General features: G+C 39.7%; 1 protein-coding gene and 1 non-coding gene across 2 annotated transcripts; one reads left to right on the forward strand and one right to left on the reverse strand.

The window, feature by feature from the left end:
- The first annotated feature begins 17 nt into the window (after positions 1-17).
- Positions 18-26,025, forward strand: ERP27 (endoplasmic reticulum protein 27). The gene is made up of 8 exons (XM_061205673.1): positions 18-290; positions 666-763; positions 2,477-2,614; positions 14,403-14,519; positions 18,088-18,213; positions 19,346-19,543; positions 20,347-20,424; positions 25,993-26,025. The coding sequence occupies exons 1-7, from the start codon at positions 197-199 to the stop codon at positions 20,392-20,394; spliced, it is 819 nt and encodes a 272-aa protein (XP_061061656.1). The 5' UTR covers positions 18-196; the 3' UTR covers positions 20,395-20,424; positions 25,993-26,025.
- Positions 23,128-23,202, reverse strand: TRNAA-AGC (transfer RNA alanine (anticodon AGC)). The gene has a single exon. It is a non-coding gene; the product is annotated as a tRNA-Ala (tRNA).
- Positions 26,026-27,087: the final 1,062 nt, after the last annotated feature.

The following is a 27,087-nucleotide window of genomic DNA, read 5'->3' on the forward strand; positions in this document are numbered from 1 at the left end:
TCTAGCTGGTTTTGTTCTGAGGCCCTGTCACTGAACTCCATCTCTTATCTCAGAAGTTGAAGGTCCCCCATCCCAGAGCCAGCTGCAAAGTTCCCAGAGCTTGAATAACACCACAGTCAACTGAAGAGTGGGCTGCCCTGAATCAGCAGCTTCAGACACCACGGCCGGGGCTTGGAGCAGGACCAGGAGCAGGAAAATGGGAGCCATGCCGTCCAGATGCCTGTATCTGTTATGTCTCTTCACATGCAAACTATCCCCGGAAGTTGCTGCAGAAGTTCAGGAATCCTCAGGTAAAAGAAAAGAGCACCATGGGGTGAAAGTGTTGTTGGAAGAAGGGAAAGAAACACGATAAGGCTCTGGGTATTTGTCTTCCAAACCTAGGAAACTTCCCAGGAGATGCTGAACAAAGATCTGCCTCGCCTAGTCTGGCATTCTCCTTCAGAAATAGGCTATCTTGTGTGGACACCCCCTCCCCATGTTAGTAAAAAATAAATAAATAAAGCCTTGGAATGATAACTGCACTCCTAAATCTCATTGGCCTTAGTATGAAGAGAAAAAGTAGAGATGCCCCTATGATTTAGAGCTGCTTCTTCTCCACTCAGGACGCCCAAACCTTCTGTCTCTCTCTCACTCTCCCCCCACCACCCTCCTCTGTCTCTGTCTAGATGGTCCCGGCGCCCGGGAACCCGTGCGGCTCACAGATGTCCAAGCCGCCATGGAATTCGTCGCTGCTGCTGAGGTGGCTGTCATAGGCTTCTTCCAGGTTTGTCCAGATACCCCCAGCTGTCATCCCTCCAAAGAACCAGAAATATTCTACCTTAAGGGAGCCGCGTTAGTCACCTGCTGGCCAGATGACACTGCCTTAGCAGCCAAAGGGTACAGAGTCTGCTTTTAGCTTGTCCATCAAGATCTCTCAATTTCTAGACATTCCCAGTCTCTGAATTATGTCTTCCTCACACTTGCTTCAAGAGTTTTGAGACTGCCGACTGTGTCTCCCCATCTGTGGATGCTTTGAAGCTTCGGACAGTATCTGAATTTCTGAGGCAGGGGCCAGAGTAACCCAACTTCTATCATCCAGGCAACGCATTTGTCAATAGTTGCCTCCAGTCTAGAGCCTCTTACCAAATAAGTAGTCCCCCATGCTTCTCTCTCTTTGTTTGCTCTGAAATGTTGAATAAGGATGGCATTTTATATATTGAAGGTGTTAGCCTCCATCTTCCAGATTGGCTTCCTGGCTAAGAAAAGCAGCCATAAAGGAGAAGGCATCATTCCATCATTTTTCTCTTTCTCTGGAGGTAACATCTGGAGATTCTCACAGCTGATCAAGCGCCTGCTCTCTCCTGGCAGACCTTCTTGTCTTCTTTCCATTCATTAATTCCAACTCATCATCACCCTGTCTATTCTGTGTACACAGCTGGAAATAGCCTTGATGACATGTAAGTCGGGTAGGAAGACCAGGGAGCAAATTTTTCAGTGATGAGAGATCTGAACTGTAGACAAAAACAGCCACCCTCAGACAGGCAGGAGTGCCAAGTGGAGTTGGGTGCAATAACTTAAATGACCACCGGGTGTCGTTGTTTGATTCACGAGCAATTCCATTCTAAGGAGCAGAATAAAAAAAGAGGAAGCCTTGATGAACAATCGTTCATAACCTCGAATGAACTCCACACACCCTTTTGGATGAGCAAGGTGCCAACTCCCTCTGCTTGACCCCAGATGCAAGGCTAACCATGATCTTTTCTCTTAGCACATCTACTTCTCTAGCTAGAGAGATGTCAGGGACAAATACATTCACTCTATAGTTTATTGCCTGGAGCTGCTGAGGACAAAGGTCCCATGACAGCAGGGAAACAATGCCAGCTTGCTATAGAAGGACTGGAATCATCACTCAGAATAGGCTTCCCTGCTCTGTCCTGCAGGCCTGGGTTCTAGAATTGGACCAACGCATGAACAGTATCTTCATGGCTTACACACAGTGGAAAGAGGATTGTTCCTCTACATCCTACACAAGCCTTTGTTAATAAACCTAAGCTTCCACTTTAATTTCTCTTATTTTTATTATTTTCTTTTTTGGCCCTTTTGACAGCACCTATTTCTGATTTTTGCATTTCTTTTTTCTTCCACAAATTATTCCCCAAACATTTGCCCCCTCTGGTATATCAATGATAGTGCAGCCCAACTCTGCAGGTCTCTATGATTTTGAGACCCCTCTCAGCTACTAATAAACTGCAAGTTCTATGGTAAAGCCAGACAGGAGTCCCAGGCTTAGCCACAATGTTATAGTTACCTATTAACCCACCCAGCCTGGAAAATTCAACAATGTGGCTGCAAATCCAGCCTGCATTTTTAGAGGTCAATGTTGTCTCACTGGACACTATGATTTCTGATATGAGTGAACACATTTCTACTCCCTAGTCTGTTTCTCTGTCTCTCTCCTCCAAAAACAACCTGTGGGGTTTTTTCTTCTCGTTTTTAGGATTTAGAAGTACCAGCAGTGTCCCTATTCCACAGTGTGGTGAAAAATTTCCAAGATGTGTCATTTGGAATCAGCACTGCCTCCGAGGTTCTGGCCCACTACAGTGTTACTGGGAACACCATTTCCCTCTTTCGTCTGGTAAGTCAGGTGGGCAGCTCCAGCCTTCTACCAGTTTTTCCTTGGGTTGTGGATGTACAGACTTCTGAGACCAGGAAGGAGTCTAGGTCTTGAACACTAATGGTGCTGCCTGAGTCAGGGACCATGATGACAAGGACGATGGCTCAACTCAAGCTTCCTAAACAGGTGGTGTCACGAAATGGGAAGAAGCCTGGACTGAGGGTCAGGACATAAGATTTGGAGCACTGCTTTGTCACCGACCAGCCATGTGACTTGGGCAGGTCACTGAACATTTTTTGGCTTCAGTTCTTTCATCTATAAAATAAAAGGGTTTGACCATATCATCAGTAAGGTCATTGTGAGCTCTAAAATTTTATATTTTCATACCTTTGAGAGTTCGCTTACATTCATCAAACATGTGGTAACAACTACTCTGTGTGCTATGCAAGATAATGATAATAAAAACACATTGAGTATATTCTCCCCTCTCATAGATCTTACAAATATAGTAGAGATTGTAAACATAATATGCACGTATCTATAATACAAAGAGCATCACCATGGATAAAATATTACAAGGGTTCAAATGATAAAGGCAGGGTAGGAATTCTGACCAAAATAAATTATGAAGGAGACAACTGAACTGGGATTAAAGAACAGATAAAATTTGGACAAAATAGAGGAGAATTCATGGCCAACATGGGGGAAAAAAAAATAAACTTGGGAAACAGTGATCAGGCCAACTTGACTGGATCTCAGGGAACATGTTTTGGGCAAATGAATAAGAGACAGAGAAGCTTGATTGGAACCATATTGTGAGGAAATCTGAATAGCAGCAAATGGGTTTGCACTTAAGTTGCTTGGCACTAGGCAGCCCCTCAAGCCTTTAGATCAGGGGAATAATATGAACAGAAATGTGTTTGCAAAATTATTTTGGCAGCAATGAGTCAGATGGATTGTTAGGCAAAAAGACAAGAGTAGAGAGAACTTTTATTAGGCTGACAAAATAGATCATGTACTAAGGATCTGTAGCAAAGAGGTAGCAGTAGAAAGTGAAGAAAAGGCAGGTCCTGCAAGGATTAGATATCAAAATTATGGAAAGGAGGCGAGGTTTAAAGCCAGGGTACCTAGGAATAGTGAGGGCATAACAGAAATAGGGATTTCTGATGCTTTATTTTGTTGTTGAGTTTACATTGTTGGTGGAACACCAAGGTGAAAATCACCAGAGTCCACTGGAAATGAGAAACTGAGCAAAAGTTAAAGTTTCAAGATTTCTGGACTGAAGGTCCATTCTGCTCTCACCTCCATCCTATCTATCTCATATTCCTCATCCAACTGTCTTTTAAATGTATTTTCTACTTAGTGTCTCCAACTTTCTTTAAGCCCTTAAACTACCTAGTTTATGTACCACTCCATTAAAACTGCTTTCATCCAGTTCAGGGTAGCTTCCATATTTCCAAATCCAATGAATACTGTTTAAGTCTTATTTTACTGAACATTTCTGCCATATTTGACATTGTTGGCCTCTCTTTTCTCTTTAATATTCTCTCTTTCCTTGACCTAGGAGCCTCCTTCTCCTGGTCCACCTCTTCTTTTCGTCTCCCTGGGATATTCTCTTCCTCCACCCATACTACTGCCTGACCCAATGCTCTTCCCAATCTAGGTTATATAATCCATGCTCCATGGAGGCAAAGGCTGTCTTGTTCATTACTTCAACCACCAAGCATTTAAAAGTGCCTGTCATGTAGCAGGTACTCATAAATGTTTGGCGAATAGATGAATATGTGAATGAATAATTTTTTTTTTTTACTTTTTGAAAAAGTATTTACTTGGAGTAGTTTTAGGTTCAGAGCAAAATTAAGAGAAAGATATAGAGATTCCTATTATCTCCTGCCCCATACATACATGACCTCCCCCATTATCAACATCCCCCTCCAGAGTGGTACCTTTGTCACAATTGATGAAACTACCCTGAAACATCATAATCACCCAAATGCCATAGTTTACTTCATGGTTCACTCTTGGTGTTCTGTAGTCTATGGTTTTGGACAAATATATAATGACATGAATTTATCATTACTGTATCCCAGTATTTTCACTGCCTTAAATTCCTCTGTACTCTGCCTGTGAACGAATCAATTACTGAATGAATGTGTAATCCTTCAGTGATATAATTCTTTCTCATGTTTGACGATTATGCATTTGTTGAGGATTTGGAATGTTTTACCACTAGCCTGGACCTCCCCTGTGATTCAAATGCTTGTTGGATATAACTGTTTGAATATCCTCATAGGCACTGCAGTCTTCACTTTATCAAAACTGAATTTGTCATCTGCACCTGCTGAATCATTCTTCCCACTAAAACACTGTCTTACTGAATGGCTGTGTTCATTCAGTATCTAATCTTTGCCAATCATACCTCCTACCCTACTGAGCCTATGCTCTCCTCCACTCTTTCCATTTCACTCCTTGCTTAGATTCTTAGCATCTTTGGCATAAATATTTTCAATACCTTCTTAATAGATCTCCCCTTACTACTTCTTAAAGTTTCCAGGTTGGTATCACAATGATGGATATAAAATGGAAATTTGACGATGACACGTCTTTCTTAAAAACTCTTCAATATACCCCATATCTTAGGAGAGCAAATTCAAGATATTTAAACATGTAGTTTTTATGTGGCACTACCTACTTCTCCATTCCCTTTTCTAGCACATTCCCACCCTGGGCTCTACCCTCTCAATACCCAACTATTCACAGTGTAGTTCTACCACGTCACACAGGCTATTTCTCTGCTCAGAATGCCAGCTCCCAGCAGGGCCCCTGTCACAACCTCACCCTCATATTCCAGTGAATCCGTTCAAGCAGCTTATCCTTCAGAAAGCCTCCCTGGAATCTCCAAATTGGCCTAACTATTCCTCTAAACGTCCATGTCTCTGTTTTCATTTACCACTTTTTATAAGGCATGTCATGTATTTCTGTGTCTGTCTCACCTTTTACCCCACTAGACCATGAGCTATTCAAGGGCAGGAACCATGACTTATTCATCTTTGTATTCCAAGGTCTACAGTATGTCTCTGGTACCTAGAAGACACTCAGAAAGTGTTTCAGGAACTTACTCACTCCCAAAAAATATGTCTGAAGGTGACTGAGTCCCTTCAGCAATTCTTCCCCCACCTGGACAGCAGTTGCAGCTTTGCACTGTAAAATAGGATGAAATCAAACTCTTCTGTGAAGAGCTTTGGTGAGAAAGATACAGACTATATATAAAATAGATAACCAACAAGGGCTTACTGTATAACACAGGGAACTATATACAATATCCTGTAATAAACCATAATGGAAAAGAATATGAAAATATACATATATAAAACTGAATCAATTTGCTATACACCAGAAACTAACACAACATTGTAAATCAACTATACTTCAGTAAAAAAATTTTTTAAAAAAAGATATGGAAGGTTACACTAATGCAATTCATTGTACTGTTGAACTATTTGTAGCAACCTATCAGTACAAAAATTCTAATTAGCTACAGATCCACAAGTACTTCTTTCCCAGTTTGTTGTTTATAGATCTTATGAAAGCCTGATTTAAAGTCCTAGTACCACCAAGATACGCATGTGGGGAAGAAAAACAAGTGCTGTTGCTTCCAATGTCTCTGCAGGCTTTACAACCTCTAATGGCTGCACTACTTTTGTTTACAATTTATTCTTTACAAAGCCCTGTTGATGACTTCCCAGAGCTGCTTGCTCTCCTTTAGAATCTGTTTGTTGTTTCCCACTAGTGACAGACCTACTCCGAATGAACTCTTGGAACCTCTGGGGACAAGATTATTTATGTCCCATACCAAAAACAAGCACCCCGGTTTCTGCCCTACTCCATTGGCAGGTCTGGGACAGGTTCAGCTTCTGTGGTGACAGCTTTTAGATAAACATTTTTTTTCTCAGTTTACACTTTCAAAAACTCAGTCCAAATTTTACTAGGATTATTGTTCAGGAGTTTGGAATAACTTTTTTTTTTAAAGAACATCAACCAAGACTATTCTTTTTTGGGGGGGGGGGTTTAAAATTGTGGTGTATTTCAAATTTTTGCATTGAAAAAACTTTTTTTTTTTAACATCTTTATTGGAGTATAATTGCTTTACAATGGTGTGTTAGTTTCTGCTTTTAACACGTTCAAAAAACATCACACAATGCGATCGTGCCCTTCAGAAGATGATCCTAGTGTTTAGAAACAACGGTCAATTCCTGAGTCCTGCAGGGGTGGTCTGGGAGCTAATGGATGTCCTTACATGATGGACATGGTCTTTATTGATTCCTGCCAGTTGGTCTCTGTGGACTCTATGTAGGCCCATGAGGCATGTATGTAGACGCCATGTAGGCGTCTGCAGTTAAGACTCTTCTTTTTGACATTGGGAAACATGAGCCAGTTGCAATCTTCTGGTACCTACTTTCATCTAAGGTCTAGAAATTCATCTGTTTGTTTTTCTGCCTAATTTACAATAGGCGCTCTGCCAGGTGTTCCCCAAGGTTCTACCATTGAATTCTCACAAGGCTCTGATGAAATTATTATTATCATCCTTGCATGATCAATAAGGAAACTAAAGTTGCATGAGATTGATTCCAGTATCTAGACTCGCACAACTAAAGAGTCACAGACACCTGATTCATCCCCAGCATGGCCGACTCCAAAGCTACCATTTCTACCATATTATAGTGACTTTCTACAGTACTTAACCCTGAAGAAAACCAATGTTTTTACTCCTAGATTCTATTTACTCTAATGCCCCTCATTCTAGAGACTTAAAAAAAAGAAGAAAAGAAAAGAAACACACTTTCTCCTAAACCATTTCTCTATCTCCATGGCACTATTTAATCAAACTCCAGGATTATTTCTCAAGAGCTAATCTAGGCATGGCATATTTTGACAAAGAAATTGCAGAATTTGTCCCTACAGTAAATTTCCATTGTAAGAACGTGTTTAGAAATAAGCTGAAATAATAAGTGGGAATATGAGTTGGCAGCTATGTTGGAGAGATGAGAGACTGGCAAATGCTATATTTGTGGAACGCATCACCTGCAAAAACAGTGCAGGCCAACTATATACATGCGATTGGGAAAAACGTAAAATGGAGCAATAGTAAGTTGTGTATGACAACCTGTCTGTGTGAGGACAGAGCTTGTCTTTTGTGAGAGTGATAGCAACCCTCACCACTCTCAATAGGACTCTTAATGTTGCCCCAACAGAGATGTAATCCCATGTTGAAAAAACCATGAGCCTGTCCTAAACTGGAATTTCAGATATTGTTTGAATGTTTACCTCATTTTGAGTATTCTCAATCACTTCTATTTTAAGAAATATAGGGACTTCCCTGGTGGTCCAGTGGTTAAGACTCTGTGTTTCCAGTGCAGGGGTTGCAGGTTCAATCCCTGGTTGGGGAACTAAGATCCCACATGCCAAAAAAGAGATATAATTAGCCTAACTTTGACCCAATGGGATAGTGATGGAAACACAGTAGAGGCATCCTTTCATGCCTTTCACAATTATTCCGTGGAAACCTATTATAAGAAATGTACCTTTCCAAGCAGAGAATCAGAAGAAACCAGTGCATAAAAATAAACTGATAAGAAAGGCAAGAAGTAAGATAAGTCAAATTTTTAAATATTTTTTCTAAAGTATATATTTACCAAGTATATGGTAAGCTAAGCAGCTTATAAAAACAAACCAAGAGAAGCAGCCAAATAGCACAGGGAGATCAGCTCAGTGCTTTGTGACCACCTAGAGGGGTGGGAGGGAGGGAGACGCAAGAGGAAGGAGATATGGGGATATATGTATATGTATAGCTGATTCACTTTGTTGTAGAGCAGAAACTAACACACCTTTGTAAAGCAATTATACTCCAACAAAGATGTTAAAAAAAAACACACAAAAAAAACAAACCCAGAGACATGAGGGCATTTGTTAAACAAATGATTTCTCCGTGATAGCCCAGATATTTAATATTGTAACTGGTGTAAACTAAGACAACTTTAATATGTTTTATGAACTGCTGGGTTGTTAATTAGAGAAATTGAGCAGAATTCAAAAGAATATTGCTGGAATACTAATAAACAGAAAAGGAGTGATGAAATACATTGGTAGGACACAGTGTCTGAAACATAATCCACATCTGATTCTCTCGGGGAACCTCAAAATTATATTGTAAGGTGACAACCCTTCTGGTTTACTGTTTCTGGTTTACTGTTTACTGTTTTTATTCTGGTGCCTCTTTTCTTGGGGAGAAAAATAATATGATTTTTCAAGGAAAATTCTTTCCAAAAACTGGCAAAATATATAAAAAATTTTCCCCCACTCTTGGTTCCAGGGTTGGGTTTTCTTTCCAGTGCATTAGGCAAATAAATTCCCTTTACAGAGGAAGAATTCCTTTCAAATGTTGTTTCCAGGAACCCTACACATGAACGTTCCAGAGTTTTTGGTTTAAGAAATAGAGAAATAATCGGGTATGTTTCGTTCAAAGAAGCCCAACCAACTGGAAAGCCTTCAGGAGGGTGGTTTTTATTGAAGCTCTTTGCTTCTCAGAGAATGTTATCACCGCTTAACCGCGGTGCTTCCAGTATACAGCATTCCTTAAGTCCTGAAACACCTGGAGGAGCTGGCGTTTCCTGTTCGTCTTGTTCTGGGAAATGTGAGGGTTTGCCTGGAAAAGGGAGCAGAAGGGTAGGAACTCCTGGCTCAGACCACAGCTCTGTCCCCTGAACTTAGACACCAGGCCTGCAAGTTTCCAGAAAAATAATCAGGAAGTATTTAAACGTATTAAAGATTAAAAGGACACTGGCTGTGATTACAATGATGATTTTGATGGTTGCACAATTAGCAAAGCCTTAAGAAGGAGACATGCCAGGTGGCAAAGCAGGCCTTAAGCAGCTTTTAAGATCCTTTGTGTTCACTTTCTTCTCTACCGACTAGAGGAGAGGGATGGGAGAAGGGTGGGCAAGGACTCCACCTAGGAAGACATTTTTCTCCTGCTTTTATATTTCTGCCCCAAGCTTTCTACTCAAACTGTGTGAATTTAAAAACAATTAAATATGCAAAAGTAGTTCACCTTTTAAAATATCCTGTGGTTTCGATGAATTTTTTTCAAAATTCTTTTTTTGAAAGACAAACATTTGCTGTACCTCGGCATTTATGTATTTCATAAGTTTGGGTTGTGAAAAACAATCATGAAATAAAGTGATTAAATTGACATCTGAGTGAGGTCAGCACTTCTGGGCCTCAGTACCTAACATACAGGGGGCACTCAACAAATAATTGAACACAAATGGATTATAAGAGAAATACCCAGATATGACTAAATAGACTCAGAATTAATACAATTAACCATAAAGAGTGCATTGGGTTTCTTGGAGGTTCATATTGCTTTTAACTAACCCAGTGAGAGACCACCTTGAAGAAAAAAAGAGAAAAATAGAAGATGGTTCTGATCCAGGGCAAGATCTGATGGGGTAGGACTGATATAAGATAGCAGATAAAGGGAAAGGGTTAAGGAGGTGTTCAAGTGTTGGTGGCCCAAGGATCTCAAAAATGACCCAAATTATTTCAGGAAGCAGAATTGTGCAGGATTTGGCCCTGACAGTTTTACCTGTAGGCATAGTTGCTATGGGTGATGGAAGTTTTATCTTCTGTCTTTATGGGCATGAGGAGATGGGGGAGGGGAATGGGAAACTTCTGGGAACAATGTTTGGCAGTATGACATCCTATCTTTCAACATACCTGAGTATCATGGAAAGGCAGCTCTAAAATGCAAATCTGGGATAACAGACCAGGTAACTAGACAATCCCTTCCACTAAAGATAATTTTTTTGAAAAAGCTGAGCAAAAAAAATATTTTAAAGAAAGACCTTGGAGAACTAGCAAGAGAAGGGGGTATGTCTAGGCTAAGATCTAAAATAAAATGGAAACCCAAAAAGATGAACCCTGTATTTGGACTGCTTTTCATCTGGGGGGCTTAGCCAGTTCTAGAAGGAGCAGCAGAGACGCTGAGAGGTTTATTAGCATTTTTGCAACATTCAAGGAGCCAGAAAATTAAATGTTGGAGTTCAGGGACCACAAGAGGAAGTAGGAGGTAAAACTAGTAAGACATCCTTTGTTCTACTTTGGACCCTAAAGAGAAATACCCTAAAATCAAAGATGAACCATAAGTAGATCAGCCCTCCCAAGAGCTGCAGCACAGATTCGAGTCACCTCAGCCTCTGATCATATATGAATATATAAATACACACACACACACATACACATATATATATACACACACACTACATACACCTGCACACATATATAATTATATATATGTATCATCTATATAATTTACCCATAGCCATGCCATAGTATAATAACAGAAAGTCAAAGAAAAAGAGAAAAATCTTAAATCAGACAAAAAAGATTACCTTCAAAGTAAGCTTAAAGGGTAATACTAAGATTCTCAGATGACTTCTCAATAGAAAGAGTGGAATGCAGAATACCAATAATTATATCTTTCAAAAACTGAAAGAAAATAACTCTCAACAAAGAATGCTACCCCCAGCAAAAATAACCTTCAAAAATAAAGGTGAAAGAAGCATATTTTAAACAATCAAACTGAAAGAATATGTCACCCAACAGATCTGACTCATTCTAAAGGAAATACTAACTGTGTTCTCTGGGCAGAGGGAAAAAATTCCCAGATAGAAGCTCAAAAATGCAGGAAGAAATGAAGAGAAACTAAGATGTAAATATATGCATAAATGTATATTGATTATATAACAATAATAATAATGTCTTGTGAGATTTAGAATTAACACACAGAACAATAATCGCCTGTAAGTCTTTTTTTTTTTTTGCCTGTAAGTCTTGAGTGTGGGCCACGGACTGATTTGCAAGGAAGTAAAGTGTATTAGAATGTTCTAATGTCTGCATTATCCAAGAAGAAAGTAGAATTGCCAGCTAATATTAGATTCTGGTAAGTAAAGTATGCACGTTGTAACGCATGCTGGTGATCCTTAGGAGAATAATTATAGCGTGTGTAACTTCTGAGTCAAAAAAGAGAAAGAAGGCATAATAAAAAGTGCTCAATGGATTCAAAGTAGGCCAAAAATGAAGGAAAATGAGATTTGGAACAGGCAGAACCAATGGAAAAATGCATATTTAATTAAATATATTAGTAATTACATTATATAAAAATAATCCAATTAAAAGGCAAAGGTTATCAGACTGGATTTAAAAATAAAACTATGTGCTTTCTACAAGAGATACAATGTTTTAAAAAATAGGGACATATGTAAAGTATAAAGATAGATTGAAAGTAAAAGGATGGAGATATGCCATGTAAACACTTCTAAAAGAATGCTGGTATAAGTATATTAGTATGAACAAAGTAGTCTTTTATGCAACAAGCATCCCTAGGGGTAAAGAAGGACACTTCATAAAGACAACAATTTTAATTTGCCCAGGAGATTTACCAATTCTAAATCTGCATACATGACTTGAGAATATATAAGAAGAAACTGACAGAATTGTAAGAAAAAATGGTTAAATCCACAATCATACTGGGAGATTTTGACACTCCTCTCTTGAGAGAATAAGTTAAAAAAAAATATATATATATATATATATAAAATTTGAATTATAAATTAACTAAGTGTCTTGATGAACATATGCAGAATACTGTATTCAAAAACTATAGTATATGCATAATTTTAAGGACACATATCACATATACAGAAGTTGACAAATAATAAAAATAAAATGTAGAAATTAAACTGGAAATCAAAAACAAGCATATAACCCCAAAATCTTACATTTTGAAATTAAAAAATACGCTTCTAAATAACCAATAGGTTAGAGAAGAAATAAGAACAGAAATTAGAAAACATTTTGAATTGAATGATAATAAAACATATATATAAAATTTATGAATTTAGAAGGCATCCATAGCCTTATAAAGGGAAATATGGAGATTTTAATGTGTATTTTAGAGAAGAGTAATGCTAAAAATCAGAATCTAAGCATCATTTTAAGAAGGAAGAATAAATGAGTCCCAGGTAGATTTTAGATCCATTGTGAATGACAAAATAATAATGTTTCTAGGAGATAAAATAAGAGAATATCTTCAAAACTTTGGTGTAGTCAAAGCACTTTAAACAAAACAAAACAAAAGCACACACGAGTTATAGGAAAAGGTTGATAACTTGACTACATTGAAATTGCCTTCTGTTCATATGCAGTCACCATTAAAAGGAAGCCCCCAGTGAGAAAAGATATATAATATACAACCACAAAGGGTTCATATCCAGAATATATAAAACATCTTCAAATCAGCAAAGAAAGGATCAACTCAATAGAAAAATAAGCAAGTGACTTGAACAGACACTTCAAAGAAGAGGATATACAACTGGTTAATCAGAGAAATACAAGTGAAACCACAGTGAGATACTACCAGATATTCAACAAAATGAATAAAATTGGAAAGGTGGATAATACCACGTGTTGGCAAGGATGTGGAACAATGGGACATTTCCAACAGTACAGATGCAAATGTACATTATTGTCCATTTTAGAAAATAGCTTGGCATTGTCTCCCAAACACACATCAAAATACATGTCAAAAATACACATATCCTACAATCAAATCCTAATCCTAGATACATGCCCAACAGATATAGAGACATGAGTACCAAGAGAGATGAACAGGAGTGTTCATTGCAGCATTATTTTAATAACCAGAAGCTGAAAACAGTCTAAATTTTCATCAGTAGTAAAATGAATAAATGCTTTGCATATTTATACAATCGGATGTTATAGAGCAAGGAAAATGAACAAACTATAGCTAAATGCAATAACATGGATGGCTCTTATAAACAAAATTTTAAGCAAAAGAATTGAGACACACATACAAAAAATAGTTTGTTTCCACTTACATAATGTTTTTAAAAAGATGAAACTAGACTATAACATTAAGAGATGAATTTTTAAGCAGTAAAGCTATAAAGGAAAGGATGAAGATGGTCATCATAAGTCAGGATAATGGTCACTTTGGCAGAAAACTAATGGATTATTGATTAGAAGGGATCACAGAGGGCTTCAGGCATTCTGGCAATGTTCTACTTCTTTCCCTGAGTGGTGGTTCCACAGTTGTTTGCTCTGTGATCATTTACTGAGGTTTATATTTTCTGTTTTGTGCTTTTCTCTATATGTGTGTTTTATTTCACATTAGAAGGGTACATAAATAAAACATAAATCTGATCCTGTATGTGTCTCCCCTTGCCCTCAGGTTAGAGTTTAATCTACTTACCTTGACTTCAAGGCTCTTTAGGAATTTGCCCTGCCTACCCCACTGTCTATGTCTCTCTTCTACCCGCACTTAACATCTACTGCTAGAGTTAAGCTAAACAAACTGCAGCTTCTAGAATGGGCATCTCACATCTTTTTGCCTTTGGCAAATACTGTTCTTTATTTAAAATCCCATCCCCATCCTCATTCATCTGAACAAGTCTTAGCCATTCTTCAGGAGCTTCATCTTCCTGGGAGTTTTTCTGCTCTTCCTTAGGTGACAAATGGGTCTGTGATGACACTAGCCACATTCTGTGTGATGTTTCTGTTTACTTCTCTGTGTCCCACAGGACAGTGTGTTCCTAGAGGACAGGGAACATTTCCTATTTACCTTTCTGTCTTTAGAGCTTTAGTTAGTGCCTGACATGTGGTAAATAGTCTAGAAACATTTATTGATGCATGAAGACAGTGACAATGTTATCCTTTTTGTGTGACCCAGGTGGATAACAAACAACTGGATTTAAAGAGTGAAGACATTGAAAGCATGGATGCTACCAAGTTAAGCCATTTCATTCAGAGCAACAACCTCCACTTGGTGACAGAGTATAACCCTATGGTAAATAGCCCCTGTCTGCAGACCCTTAAGTCCGTATGTCAGGGAGGGTACTTGCCTTCATAGCAGAAATCCTTTCCTCCAGGAGTTCTGATCTTTTGACCAATAATAATATTAACCACCATTAATTGAACACCTAGTTGTTTATGTTGCCATCCCTCTACAACCCTTAAGTTGATAGACTTGTCCCTACCCAACAAAGAAAGAAACAGAAAAGTTAAATGACGTCACATGACTAGTAAGAAAGAGAGAGTGCAGTGCTGAGGTGACTAATTCAAAACTTCTGAGTTTGGTTGCCTGAGAGAGTTCAGTGAAGGCAACAAGACTGTGAGCTTGCCACAATTGCAAAAATGCTGAAGGTCCATTTTGTTTTCCTAAAGCATTGGTGACCAATATTTTTGTAAAATACAATAAATGTAAATTAATAGACAAATGAAATGTTTAAAAACAAAGCCCACCGATCACATATTTGGATGTCGCAATAATGCAAAATTTCTTTAAAGTTTTTATACACCTATTCCCATTTTCTGTGCCTATCTCCTTGTCGACTAGTAACTAACATTTCCTGGTCTGGCCTAGATCGTCAAGGGGTCTCAGGTTTCTTTCTGGGTTTGTCTTCCTTGGGTGTTGCATGCTGCCTGAAACCTGGGTGAAGGTGCTGGTCCAGCTGTCCTGCTGGCCTTCTAACACCCTACAGCTTATAGCATTACCTTACATGTCCTGCCTTTTGCCTTCCTGAACGTAAATCATAGACTGATGGAGTGTTGACTTCCAGTGATCTACATCAGCTCAGAAATGCTATGCATTCTCTAGTAACAGTACTTTATATGCATGTCATGCTTTTTAGAACTTACAAAGCCCTTTCACACCATTTTCTCATTTAATACTCACAGAGATTCTTTGAGGTAGAAGAGAGGAAATTATTATGTCCATTTTATAGAGAACTCTCAAGTTCCAAACAACATTCAAGATTACACAGTAAGTGGAAAAGGCATCTTTTAAGTCAGAAAATTTAACTGATGATGCATTAGCTCATATTGTCTATTTCTATTCTACTGGAGAGGAAACGGGAGTTCAGAAAAGTGAAGTAACTTCCTCAAGGCCATATGACTAGGAATTTGAGCTTCAGTGACAGCCCTATCCACTTGTCCCTGATTTTTTTATGACTGGTCTGTCTGACTGAGTCCTGTGGTTTTTCCATTGCCCCACACAGCCTTCAACAGAAAATACCCCTTTTCCTGTTGACTAATTTCCTGTCCGCCTCTCACACCATGTTTTTCTCCGTGGAATGGTGACTCCATTTCCACTTTTGCTAAGATTCCAAACACACGCACCGCAGGGGTGTTGGCAGCAATAAATTGAAAAGGAATTTTTCTCCTTGACCATCATCGTTCTGGTCATTGTGTCTATAAAGCTGCCAGGAGTGCATGTGGGACCAGAAAAGATGATCTTCCGGTACCTGAGCTTATGGTCCAGGGTCCTGGAGTTCTGCAGGCGAACGAGGGCAGAGGCAAGGACTAGCCTTCCTGAGTTCTGATGCCTGGTCCATCTCTCATCTTATAGAACAATGACATTTGTTAAGTTCCATATTAGTAGTGACAGCAAATCACATCAAGAAGAAATTAGGAAAGAATTTCTTTAGAGAAGCAAGTTCAACTTTTATTGTGACTTTTTCATTTCCGAAAAGTAGTGTTTTTCTCAACTGGTGACATGCCCACACTACTATAGTTGTTTCTCATCTGTTGCTGGAACAGAGGTTTGTACCAGTAGCAACTGGGCAGAAAGTCACAGCCATGTACTTGGCCTCCTGTGCAGTTTTAAGGCACACACTCAATACTTGGCTTCAAGGTGAAAATCCAGCTGTTTAATCTATTAAGATTAAACTAATCACTTCTGCTGTGTTCAATCCCTTCTGCTAAGACAACTATATCATTTGACTCCTCAGCTTTGATTTTTTGACTCTTCTCAAGATTTATTCTCCATCTCTGCTCTAGGAGAGTAGATGCATGGTCTAAATTTAAGTAGCAGGATCTAGTAGAACAAGAGACAATTATTTAGCATCCAATCTCCCAAACTTAAAATGTAAGACCTGGTTTGAAACTCCAGGGAGAAAGTTTTGGGAAAGAACTCATTGGACTCTCCTTACCTACATGTTGGCCAGTAGAGCTGAAAAAAATCTCTACAGAGTAGTGTGTAGCTTCTGGCAGGATCCTAGTTGCTCCCCTTCCCACCACCCTGGGACTCTGCCCAAAGATTCCTTAACACACCATACACTCTCTTCTTGTGCACATGCTAGTTTTACAGCAGTGCTTTCTGTATTTAGAAGGGAGGGGTGAAAAGGAATGGGATTTTGTTTAAAATAGCGACAGTTGCAGCACCATTTCAGGAAAGGGAAATGAAGGGAACCTGTGCCATAGTTTTACACTCTATCTTCTCTCCTCCCTCCGGTTCACAGCTGTCCCCTCCCCTCCATCACCAACAACTTCCTGGGGAATGACCATCTCTAATCAGCAAAATAGGGCCAATGCTTCTGGTCTCCTGAAGAGCTTACCTTGTGGCTGACCTGAGGTGGTCTGATTCAACCATGCTGAGGGCTGAATTGGTTTTGTTGAGGATTTGCCATCAGCTGTGTATGAGGCAGTACATCTTGATGGTTAAGATCATGGACTCTGGAGCCACACTGCTTGCTGCGAATCGCAGCTCAACACTCTCATGACTTTAGGAGATCTTGGGCCTCAATTTCTTCTTTTATAAAACTGGGACTTTGAGGATTAAATTAGTTATTACACATAAAGACCGGAAAACAGTGCCCAGCACATCGTAAGCACTCAAAAGTATACACTACTAACATGCAAAGTCCACATTTTAAGTGCATCTGGCTGCTCTTGCAACATGAAAAGGGGTTTAAAAGTGACTAAAATGTTCCACGGTGTATTTGTTACCTATTGATGCATAACAGCTTACTCCAAAATCTAACAACTTAGAACAGAAAAAAAATGGATTGTCTCGCACAGTTTCTGTGGGTCAACCGTTTGGGAGTTGCTAGGGCTAGGTGCTGCAAATCTGGGGGCTCATGTGAAGTGGCAGCCATTGGTCAGGAAGGCAGTCATGGGAAGGTTTGACTAGGGTTGAAGAGTTTGCTTCCAAGATGGCTCAATCACAGACAAGTCAGTGCTGGCTGTTAGCAGGAGGCCTTAGTTCCTTGTCATGTGAATCTCCTCATAAGACTGCTTGAGTGACCAGTATAAGAGAGTAAGTGATACGAGTGAGAACAAGGCAGAAGCCACTATGTCTTCTATGACCTAACCTTGGAGGTCACACTCCAGCATTACTGCAATATCCCTTTGGTTACTCAGCTCAGCCCTATTCAGTGTGGGGAGGAGGAAACTACACAGTTGCATGAAAACCAGAGGGTGAGACTGACTCAGAACCATCTTGGAGGAGTTGCCACTGGTGTGATGGATGGACAGCTCTCATTTATGTTCCAGTGTACCTATTCACCGGTTGTCACTAATGTTTTTTTTCCCTCCTTTTCACTTTCATTCTACTTCAATACATTTCAATTTCCCAGGCTGTAATTGGCCTATTTAATAGTATGATTCCAATTCATCTTCTACTGATGATGAACAAGGCCTCCCCAGAGTATGAAGAAAGCTTGCACAGATACAAGGAAGCAGCTAAGCTCTTCCAGGGGAAGGTAAGTCTGGACTGGGAAATACCCTTTTGAATATTCAGCAGCAAGACACTAGAAAAAGGGAGATGGGACCAGGGAGGTGAGATAAATGAGGAAAATACATAAGGTTAAGAGATAACAAAGTGAGAACTGGGGCATAATAAATCCCATTACTCTGATTTAAAATTTAAGATGTATTTTATACTATTAAAGATGTATTTAATCATATCTTCCATTAGCAGTAAGTCTATTTCTTTTTTTTATGCCTTGATGGGTGCAGAGAAAATAGAGACCCAAAGAAACTGAAAATAAAAATCACCTGTTAGTCACGATTTATTTACTCCTTGCTATAAACTCTGAAGTTTTAGACCTCAGGGCTTATTTCTCATCTAAAACACCTGTCAGGTATCTAGTGCCCACTGGATGTCCAATAAATATTTATTTCTTTCCCTTCCCTACTTTGTGCAGTTCTGCTTATGTTACTGAAATAGTAAAACTTCAACCACTTCAAGCCTACTGCATTGAATTAGACACCTCGATGACAAGGGCTGTCTGGTAATAAAACAAGCTGACTTTCTGGTGGTTGTTTCCCTAGCACTGGAAGTTTTCAGTGTTACTAAATGTAGATAACTCTCTAGACTATTATCAAGAAGATTTCCACTTTGGGCAGAAGGTTTGATTTAATAATATAAAATAGTTAACAGTTTTCAAGCACTTACTATATGCTAAAAACTGTACTAGAAATATTAAATCCATTCTCTCATTCAATATCCCCCAACAAAAGCCCATTTTTCCAATGAGAACACCTAATCTCAGGGAAGCTGAGTAATGTACCCAAAGTCACACAGCTAGAAAATACTACAGGTAACATTTAAAAAGAATTCTCCACATTTAGCCAATAGGCCATACTTTCTCCCTTAGCTAACCACTAAAGTCTCTTCCAGTTCTATGGTCTTAAAATGAAATAAACCCGATCAAAGGGATAAAAAACCAAAACAATGCAAAATAAGAAGAAATTCATTTTAACTCAATGAAGATTTAAATTGTGTGGCACAGACTCTAAATTCCATCAGTGTAAACTCCAACAATCACAAGGTGTCTCTTCCTCCCCAGGACCTCAGAGAGATCTTTCTTTTTCAAACTTCTCCTACTGCAGATTCTTTTTATTCTGGTGGACACTGGTGTGAAGCAAAATGGGAAGGTGATATCATTTTTCAAACTGAAGAAGTCTCAGCTGCCTGCATTGGCAATTTACCAGACTCTGGATGATGTGTGGGATACACTGCCCATAACGGAAGTCTCAGTAGAGCACGTGCAAAACTTTTGTGATGGATTCCTGAAAGGGAAGAGGTTGGTAAGTGTGAGACTACAGGTAAAGCAAGTTGAGGTTTGTTTCCCCTCTTGGTCCCTTTAATTTCCTGTTGAGTAAAAATTCTTTGACCTCCACTGGATTTGATTAAGAGTAAAGGGATAGGAAATGTGCATATAAATACATGCACTCACCCTCTTCTTTTGCATAATTGATAGAGTATTATACACTATTGTATATTATTGTACAGCTTGACTCTTTTACTTAATATGAAGTATCATTTCATTGTGTGAAAAGCTTTCTTATAGTTTATTAACCAACTACACAGAATTTTAATGTATTGATGGACCATGATTTATTTAACTATTCTCTTATTGATAGACATTTAGATTGTTTCCAGTTTTTTGCTGTTTCTCATCCCCCAATAATATAAACAAAAGTCTGTTTTACCAAACTTTGTCCACACAATGTGTTCTCAAGCTTCTTGATCTTTATCAATATTAAAGGCGAAAAAATGGTATCAGTGTAAAAAAAGAAAAGAGTAAAGGGATAGGAGGATATGGTGGTCAGAGTTGGGATGCTTTTTAAGATATAGTCATGGGAACAGAACTCCAAAAACATTTTTGGAAATGTCTTGCATATTCAAAGGAGCTGAATTTTGGATTTTACCATTCTGTGTACAGCATCAGTGGGAAACAAGTAAATTCCATATGAGGAGTTCATGAGATAAAAATTGAAGATGGATTTAGGACTTTCAGGAGGAATTAAATAGCTCAATTTGCTAATCTCAGAGTTCAAAAACAAGAGTGGACTCCAAATCTGAATATCAGTCTCATGGTGTTTTTCAGAGAGAAAATCATGAATCAGAAGAAAAGACGTCAAAGATGGAACTCTGATTTCTCCCTGCTTCTTCTGCGTAGAACCAGGTAGCTACTTTATGCCGAATAAAAAGGGGTGACCCAAACCTCAGAGACAGTAAACAGGATCACCAGGCTTTACACATACACACACGCACACACACACACACACACAGCCCCAGTTTGTTCCTTAAAATCTCATTGACTCTACTTTCCCTTTCTTTTAAATTTCCTCTACTCTCTCACTACCCTTCCAATTTTCTCTTCTGCATTCATACTGAGTAGGCCCATGCACTGTCATACATACCACTGGATGGAGGCTTTATGAGAAATACTGCACTACTGCTGTGAAGGGGCAACATTCCTAGAGGGAGATTGTTCTGGTGTGTCATTTGATATTGAATTCGTATACTGCACGCGACTTACACACAACCTCTTGTAGGGTTGCCTAAGGGTTGAAACTCTGCTTTCCTCATAAGCCCATGTCCCTCTCTGACTCAGGGCCAAGGACAAAAAGATGGTTTTAAATGCCTTTCTGAAATTGTCTCTTTGCCAGAAGTCAAATGATATTTCCAAGTCTCTGAACTCAGCAGAAACAGACCGTGTAAAAACCCTATGCTTGTTTCGAGTTCCTAACTCCCCATATAAATCAACAGCTGCATGATAAATAAAAGGCCATCATGTTATAGGAAAAGACTGGCATCTCTTTGCAGACCAAACCTCTTATAAATACCCCGCCACCCAACTCAGCAGAATGGACCTCCCCCTTTGGTATCTACTGTTAGAGTCAGGCCATGAGCCACTATTGTGTTATCGTTCACTGTGGGTGGGGTGGGAGCTGGTAGAGACCATCTTGCATGAGGATTGGTATAAATGTGGCAGAGGAGCTATGGGAATCAAATTAGGTAAAAGGTTGGAGAAGGGGTAGAGGGGAACTTGGCCCCAGGGGCGAGCTGGGGCTGGCTAAACGTGGATTACTGCAGGTGAAGTGTGCAATCCAGCCCTTGTGGGTTGGAGGGAGAGTTTGGCTGAGTGTCTCTGGCCCACAGGCTGTTACTGTCAACACACAGATGAGACATTGTTCCCAGGAGGCCCTTGGCTCCAAAGCAAAGTACCTAAGTGCTGAAGAGCTGAAAAACTACAGTGTATACCTAAGGACTGGTCCAAGAGACTGAAACAGAGACTGAAAGACTTAGTTGTTCCTTCCTGGGGGGAAAACTCCATGGCCCCTTAGCTGGGAGTCAGCTGTTGGCATGGACTCTGTGAAAGCAACTGTGTATGGCACACCCCTCGGCAACACGAGACCAGTAGATCCTGAGAAGCCCATCCCATCCATCCACAGGTCTACTGAAAACCACCCAAACAGTTTCCTGCTTAAGGCTGAAAAATATTCCTGGGATAGGCACATCCCAGAAGCCTCCCTTTGACACTGCAAACCAGAACTCTTGACATTTACAGTCAGGAAATTCTTCCTGATATCCAGCTGAGGTCCAGTAGCCACACAGCTCGTTTCTTCTTACCTGTACTGAGTGGAAATTCTTAACAGCTGCCAATCACCATCACTAAATAGTACCTTTAACTCCTTGCTGGTTGGTCTTAAGCCCTCTTATCTAATCTTCTTTCCTCCATACTCATAATCCAAACTTTTCACCTTTTTAAAAAATTTCCAAGTCATTTGATTGACTTTATTATTTTCTCTCTTCCCTCTTTTTCAAAGTTCCCTCTTTCTTTGCTTAAAATAGTGGGATTCCAGACTATCGTAGGAATTTGGTAAACGCTAAAACATAAATTCCCATGAGCTATATTTTATTCAATATTGAGTTAATGTTTCAATTATTTTACTTGAAGTCTTCCCCCTAATAACTATGGTCACCACTGACCATAGGTCTTACATTTTTACAGTGTATTTTTCTGCTTGATTACCTTCAAATAGCGATTTTATTATACATAGTACTTTGTATGTGCCTTTTTATCTTTATGGTATTTAATTTAATTATTCCTTCTCAGTTTATGTTTCTCCAGAACTGAAGGATATTTTTGTCTGTCTTCTTCACGGTCAATCTTGTTCTTTGTACAGGAGTTATGACCAAAGAATGGAACTTCTTTCAAAAGAAGAGATTTATAAAGGTTCTCATTCATTCACTAAAGATCAGACTTAGTATTATAAACTTCTGTCATCTCTAGATCTTCTCTGTCTTTGAGTAATATCTTCCTAAGACTCTAGATTCATTTTCCCAAGGCTATATTATTGTTGAAATATCTAGATATATCACAGTTATTTTTCATTGTGGAGTCATTTATTGGTCCTAGCTGGCAAGACTGCTGTACTTTTTTCCTTAGAGGATGAAGGAAGTGGTGATGTTATACAATAGAACTTTGTAAAATCTATTGGAAGGTTTGGAAGACTACAACAGAAGGCAGGAGTGGGAGGAGGGCATGAGTCAGAGGAATGCCAGGAAAGTTTGTATTTGAGTCTCACGTCTTCTGTGCCTGTGGCTTTGTGACCTTGGAAAAACCACTTTCTATCTTAGAACTTCAGTTCACTGAAGATAATACAATAATAATTCATAGGATTTTTTGAGATCCCAGAGTGATAATGCATATTAAGTAAGTTTGTCATTACTTTTATTTTTTGGTTTAATGCTACCCTGTCTTCTCTGGGTAATGGTCATTTCTCCAATTGTCAGAACTTATGGCAAAGGAAAGGCTTCCTTCAGGAGAAGTAGTTGAAATAACTTTTAAAGTTTTGTGTTTTTGTTAATCAATCAAACATGGAGGGGCTGGGAGTTGAACCCATGGCCTCATGTATGCTAAGCACGTGCTCTACCACTGAGCTACACCCCCTCCTTCCTTGAAATAATTTTTTAAATGTAGGCTTTATTATTATCCATGTATGGTGAAGCCAACAGATCAGGAGATGATTGCCATTGAAAAGATAGTTTGTTACTCACAGTGCCCAAGAGGAGGGCACATGCCGTGTCACAAAGGGCCACGTGGGGAAACACCAGCGTTGGTCAGGAGACAGAAGAAACAAGGGGGAAATATGGGCAAGAGCCTTCACTGTGGCTTTTGTGGGAAGGAACAGTCAAGGCAGGGTAAGCAGGATGGGCTGGTTTGAATAATTTCAGCAGACTCTGGGCCATAGAAGCTGTCCCTAGTTGCCTTGAACATGGCCCTGGTGTTATTAGGGCACATGGATTTTGTCCTAGAGTGTAAGAGCCTTGTGAGAGTTCAGTAAAGGAGGTGGTATGGGTACAGAGTATGAACTTGTTAGTTTGCATATGAAAGAAACTCTAGCAGACGAATTGTTTACTACCTCTAGGATTGGCTACCTCTGGGAGGAGCAATCTCTCCGGGGTCAGCAAGGCCCCAGATGTCAAAGCATCAGAAATATATGGTTAATACAATCCTCTCACACTCACCTGTCATGAGATTTCTCTCCCAACTCACCTAGTTCGGTCATGCTACAAAGGAAGGCATACTGTCTTTATCAGGCCCTTATTAATACACGTATACGTTGGGTGTGTAGGGATAAGATGGGTACCAAGTGGTGCATTATTAGAGAACAGTTCATTTATTCATATATTCATTCATTCATTTAAATACTTACTAATCAACTACAAGTATGTGAGGCAAAATTGCCTCCTAAGAGAGAAAAGTTGGCCTTGGGTGATGAGCTATAGAACAGGGAAGTTTCAGTTGTAGTGACAACAGGCAGCATGGAAGCCATCAGACTGATTCAGAGAACTTTAGGACAGAGAAAGCTGGATAAAGGAGAAGGGGGTGCTGTGGAGAGGGATGGATGGGAGGCTGGCAGTGGGTTGAGGAGCCCCGGAGTTAGGGAAGAGAAACAACAAAGGGACAGAGTCTACCACAAAAAGGGAGAGGCTCATCATGGACAAACTTTACTTCACAATTGAGTTTGAAACCAGTCCTATTTATTTCACCTTTCTGGAAGGATCTGGTTTCCTAAGCAAGGAAAATAGAACAGGAAGTGAGATATATCCGACGCATGCTCCTAATTACAGCACTTTTACATACAGAGACCTAAGAATAGAAAAAGAAGAATGTTTAAAACTTCTTTTGAGTTTTGAAACTTTGAAGAAATGGTACTCAAGAAATCAAAGAAACAAATGTATTTTAAAATCATACCTTTGTAAACAAGCATGAGATTCACCCTCATTCAAATCATTTCCAAGATAGGCCAGGGTGTCATTCTTTTTCTTTCCATTCTGCAACCAGAGGTCATTGTTTCTGTGAGTTTCACAGTGAAATATCTGAGTGACTCTAGGAGCAGAAGGTAAGGGAGAGTGAAGGATGAGGGGGTTAAGCAACATGTATAGGTTCTGAAAAATTGTGTGGAATTCAGACTTTAATATGTCGTTGTCCAAACAGTTGCACTAAGTCTTAATAGCAGGATTCAATTTCTACATTAGACCTACTAGTCTTAATACAGTAACATGGTTTTAGCCTGAGCTTGAGGAAGAAAAAATAGATGAGATTTGCCATAATTCCAGCTGTAGTGAAGTAAGAATTTAAAAATTAACAAATAAGTAGTGTTGGACTTACCTGGTGGCACAGTGGTTAAGAATCCACCTGCCAATGCAGGGGACATGGTTCAAGCCATGGTCCAGGAAGATCCCACATCCTGGGGAGCAACTAAGCCTGTGCACCACAACTTATGAGCCTGCATTCTAGAGCCCGTGAGCCACAACTACGGAGCCCGCATGCCACAACTACTGAAGCCCATGCACATCGAGCCCGTGCTCCACAGCAAGAGAAGCCACCTCAGTGTGAAGCCTGCGTACCACAATGAAGAGTAGCCCCTGCTCTCCACAACTAGAGAAAGCCCATGCACAATAACGAAGACCCAACACAGCCAAAAATAAATTAATTAATTAATTAATTAATTTAAAATGTAGTGTTACAGGTCATGTTTCCCAGAAAGAAGACTCTGATACTGAATTTCCTTGCAGAAAGTTTATTGGGGGGTGTTCTTAGGACCTGTGAGGAAATGAAGAAAGTAGGATTGGGCAGAAGGAAAAGCTGGGATGTGATATAGTCACACAATATCCAGATCATCCCATGGGGTTTTTTGGTGCTGAAATGTCCTTGCAGAACTATTCCAAATTGGAGAATGGGGGTGGGGCCTTTATACCCTGATGTTGATCATTTGATGCAAGCCACACACAGGAAAGGGTGTGGGCAAGGTGACTCTCCGTAGCAGAGGACAATCTCTGGGTTTGAAGTTAGTGAGTGGGAATTCTGCTAAGAGCTGTCATCTGTCAACACACCCAGCAGCTGGGGTGCTATAGTCTGAGTGTTTGTGTGACCCCAGGATTCATATATTAAATTTCAACACCCAATGTGATGGTATTAGGAGATGGGCTCTTTGGGAGGTGATTAGGTCAGGAGAGTGGAACCCTTGTGAATGAGATTAGTGCCTTTATAAGGGATCCCAGAGAGTTTCCTTCCCCTTCCACTATGTGAGGATACAATTAGAAGTTTGCCACCCAGAAGAGGACCCTCACTCAACCATACTGGCACCCTGGTCTCAGACTTCCAGCCTCCAGAACCATGAGATATAAATTTCTGTTGTTTATAAGCCACTCAGTCTGTGATATTTTGTTATTGCAGCCTGAATGGACTCAGACATGCGGGAAGAGTGCTTCTGATCTAAAGAAGTTGGGGGCGATCTGCTCACCACAGTATCTTCTTTCAGGCTACCATAATCATTGTACCAATGCTCTGCAAAAGAATGAGGAAAGAATAAACTTATTTTACCAAAAAAAATATATAGCTACTTCACTGAATTGGGATTGGGGGTGAATGTTTGCTTATGTTATCTTCACAAAAAGGGTTAGAGCAGGCTTCCAGGGGCAGTACAAGAGTGCTCGTTCTCTCAGTCACTCACCCATTCATCCTTTCATCAAGCATTTATTGTGTCTCCCATGCAGTGAAGATGTTTCAGGAACCAGAGTAGACCCCATAATGTTGACTTCACCCCTTCCCATCCCCAGCCATCTGGTTTCCCAGTAGAGGACAAATATGAAGTTAACTGGGAATTTGGTCTGTTGGTTCTCAAACTTGAGAGCTCCCCAGGTGAAATCTAAAATTGGCCCCTGCACACTAAGAGCAAGGAGAGACAGAAGAAAGAGAGCACTCCAGATCAGTAGGTGGCGGTTTTAATCAGCAAGGGGACTTCATCCAAGGCTTGTTTAGGGTGGCCGAGAGACAAGTAGATCTCTGCACCTGCCCACCAGAATCTTACAAGTTTATATAGAGATCTTAACAGGGTTCAGTCATGTATACTGTCCAGATGGCCTCAACAACACATTACTCTCTCAAGGCCGTGTCCTTGAAATGGCTCCAGCTATGAGAACAGTGGGCAGAACGTACATTCCAAGGACAGGCAAGGGTGTGAGGAGCCTCCAGTTGCCCAGGTCCAGCTCACAGGTCAATGTCCTCTCAATGACTTCTTGCAACATGGTCTGAATTTCTAATGTACTCAGTAAGTGTTCAAATATTTTAATGATGATGATGATGTATACTCAACAAAGGGAAAGCGAAGACTTGAATAGTAATTTGTGAGTGAGCAAAAACTAACATTAGATTTAATTCTCAATTCTGACCATAATGCTTATTTATACCAACTAAATTTCATAAACACTATCATATCACTTATTAAATATCTTTTCCCTTATGTTCAGAGTCAATGGTGCCTTACCTTCC

The sequence above is a fragment of the Eubalaena glacialis genome, chromosome 11, assembly GCF_028564815.1.
Source record: "Eubalaena glacialis isolate mEubGla1 chromosome 11, mEubGla1.1.hap2.+ XY, whole genome shotgun sequence".
Classification (NCBI taxonomy): Eukaryota; Metazoa; Chordata; class Mammalia; order Artiodactyla; family Balaenidae; genus Eubalaena; species Eubalaena glacialis.

Excerpts from the sequence above, each read along its gene's own strand:
- ERP27 (XM_061205673.1), top strand. The coding sequence starts at position 197 with ATGGGAGCCATGCCGTCCAGATGCCTGTATCTGTTATGTCTCTTCACA. Across the intron at positions 291-665 it reads AGAAGTTCAGGAATCCTCAG|ATGGTCCCGGCGCCCGGGAA; the intron begins GTAAAAGAAAAG and ends GTCTCTGTCTAG. Across the intron at positions 14,520-18,087 it reads TGACAGAGTATAACCCTATG|GCTGTAATTGGCCTATTTAA; the intron begins GTAAATAGCCCC and ends TCAATTTCCCAG.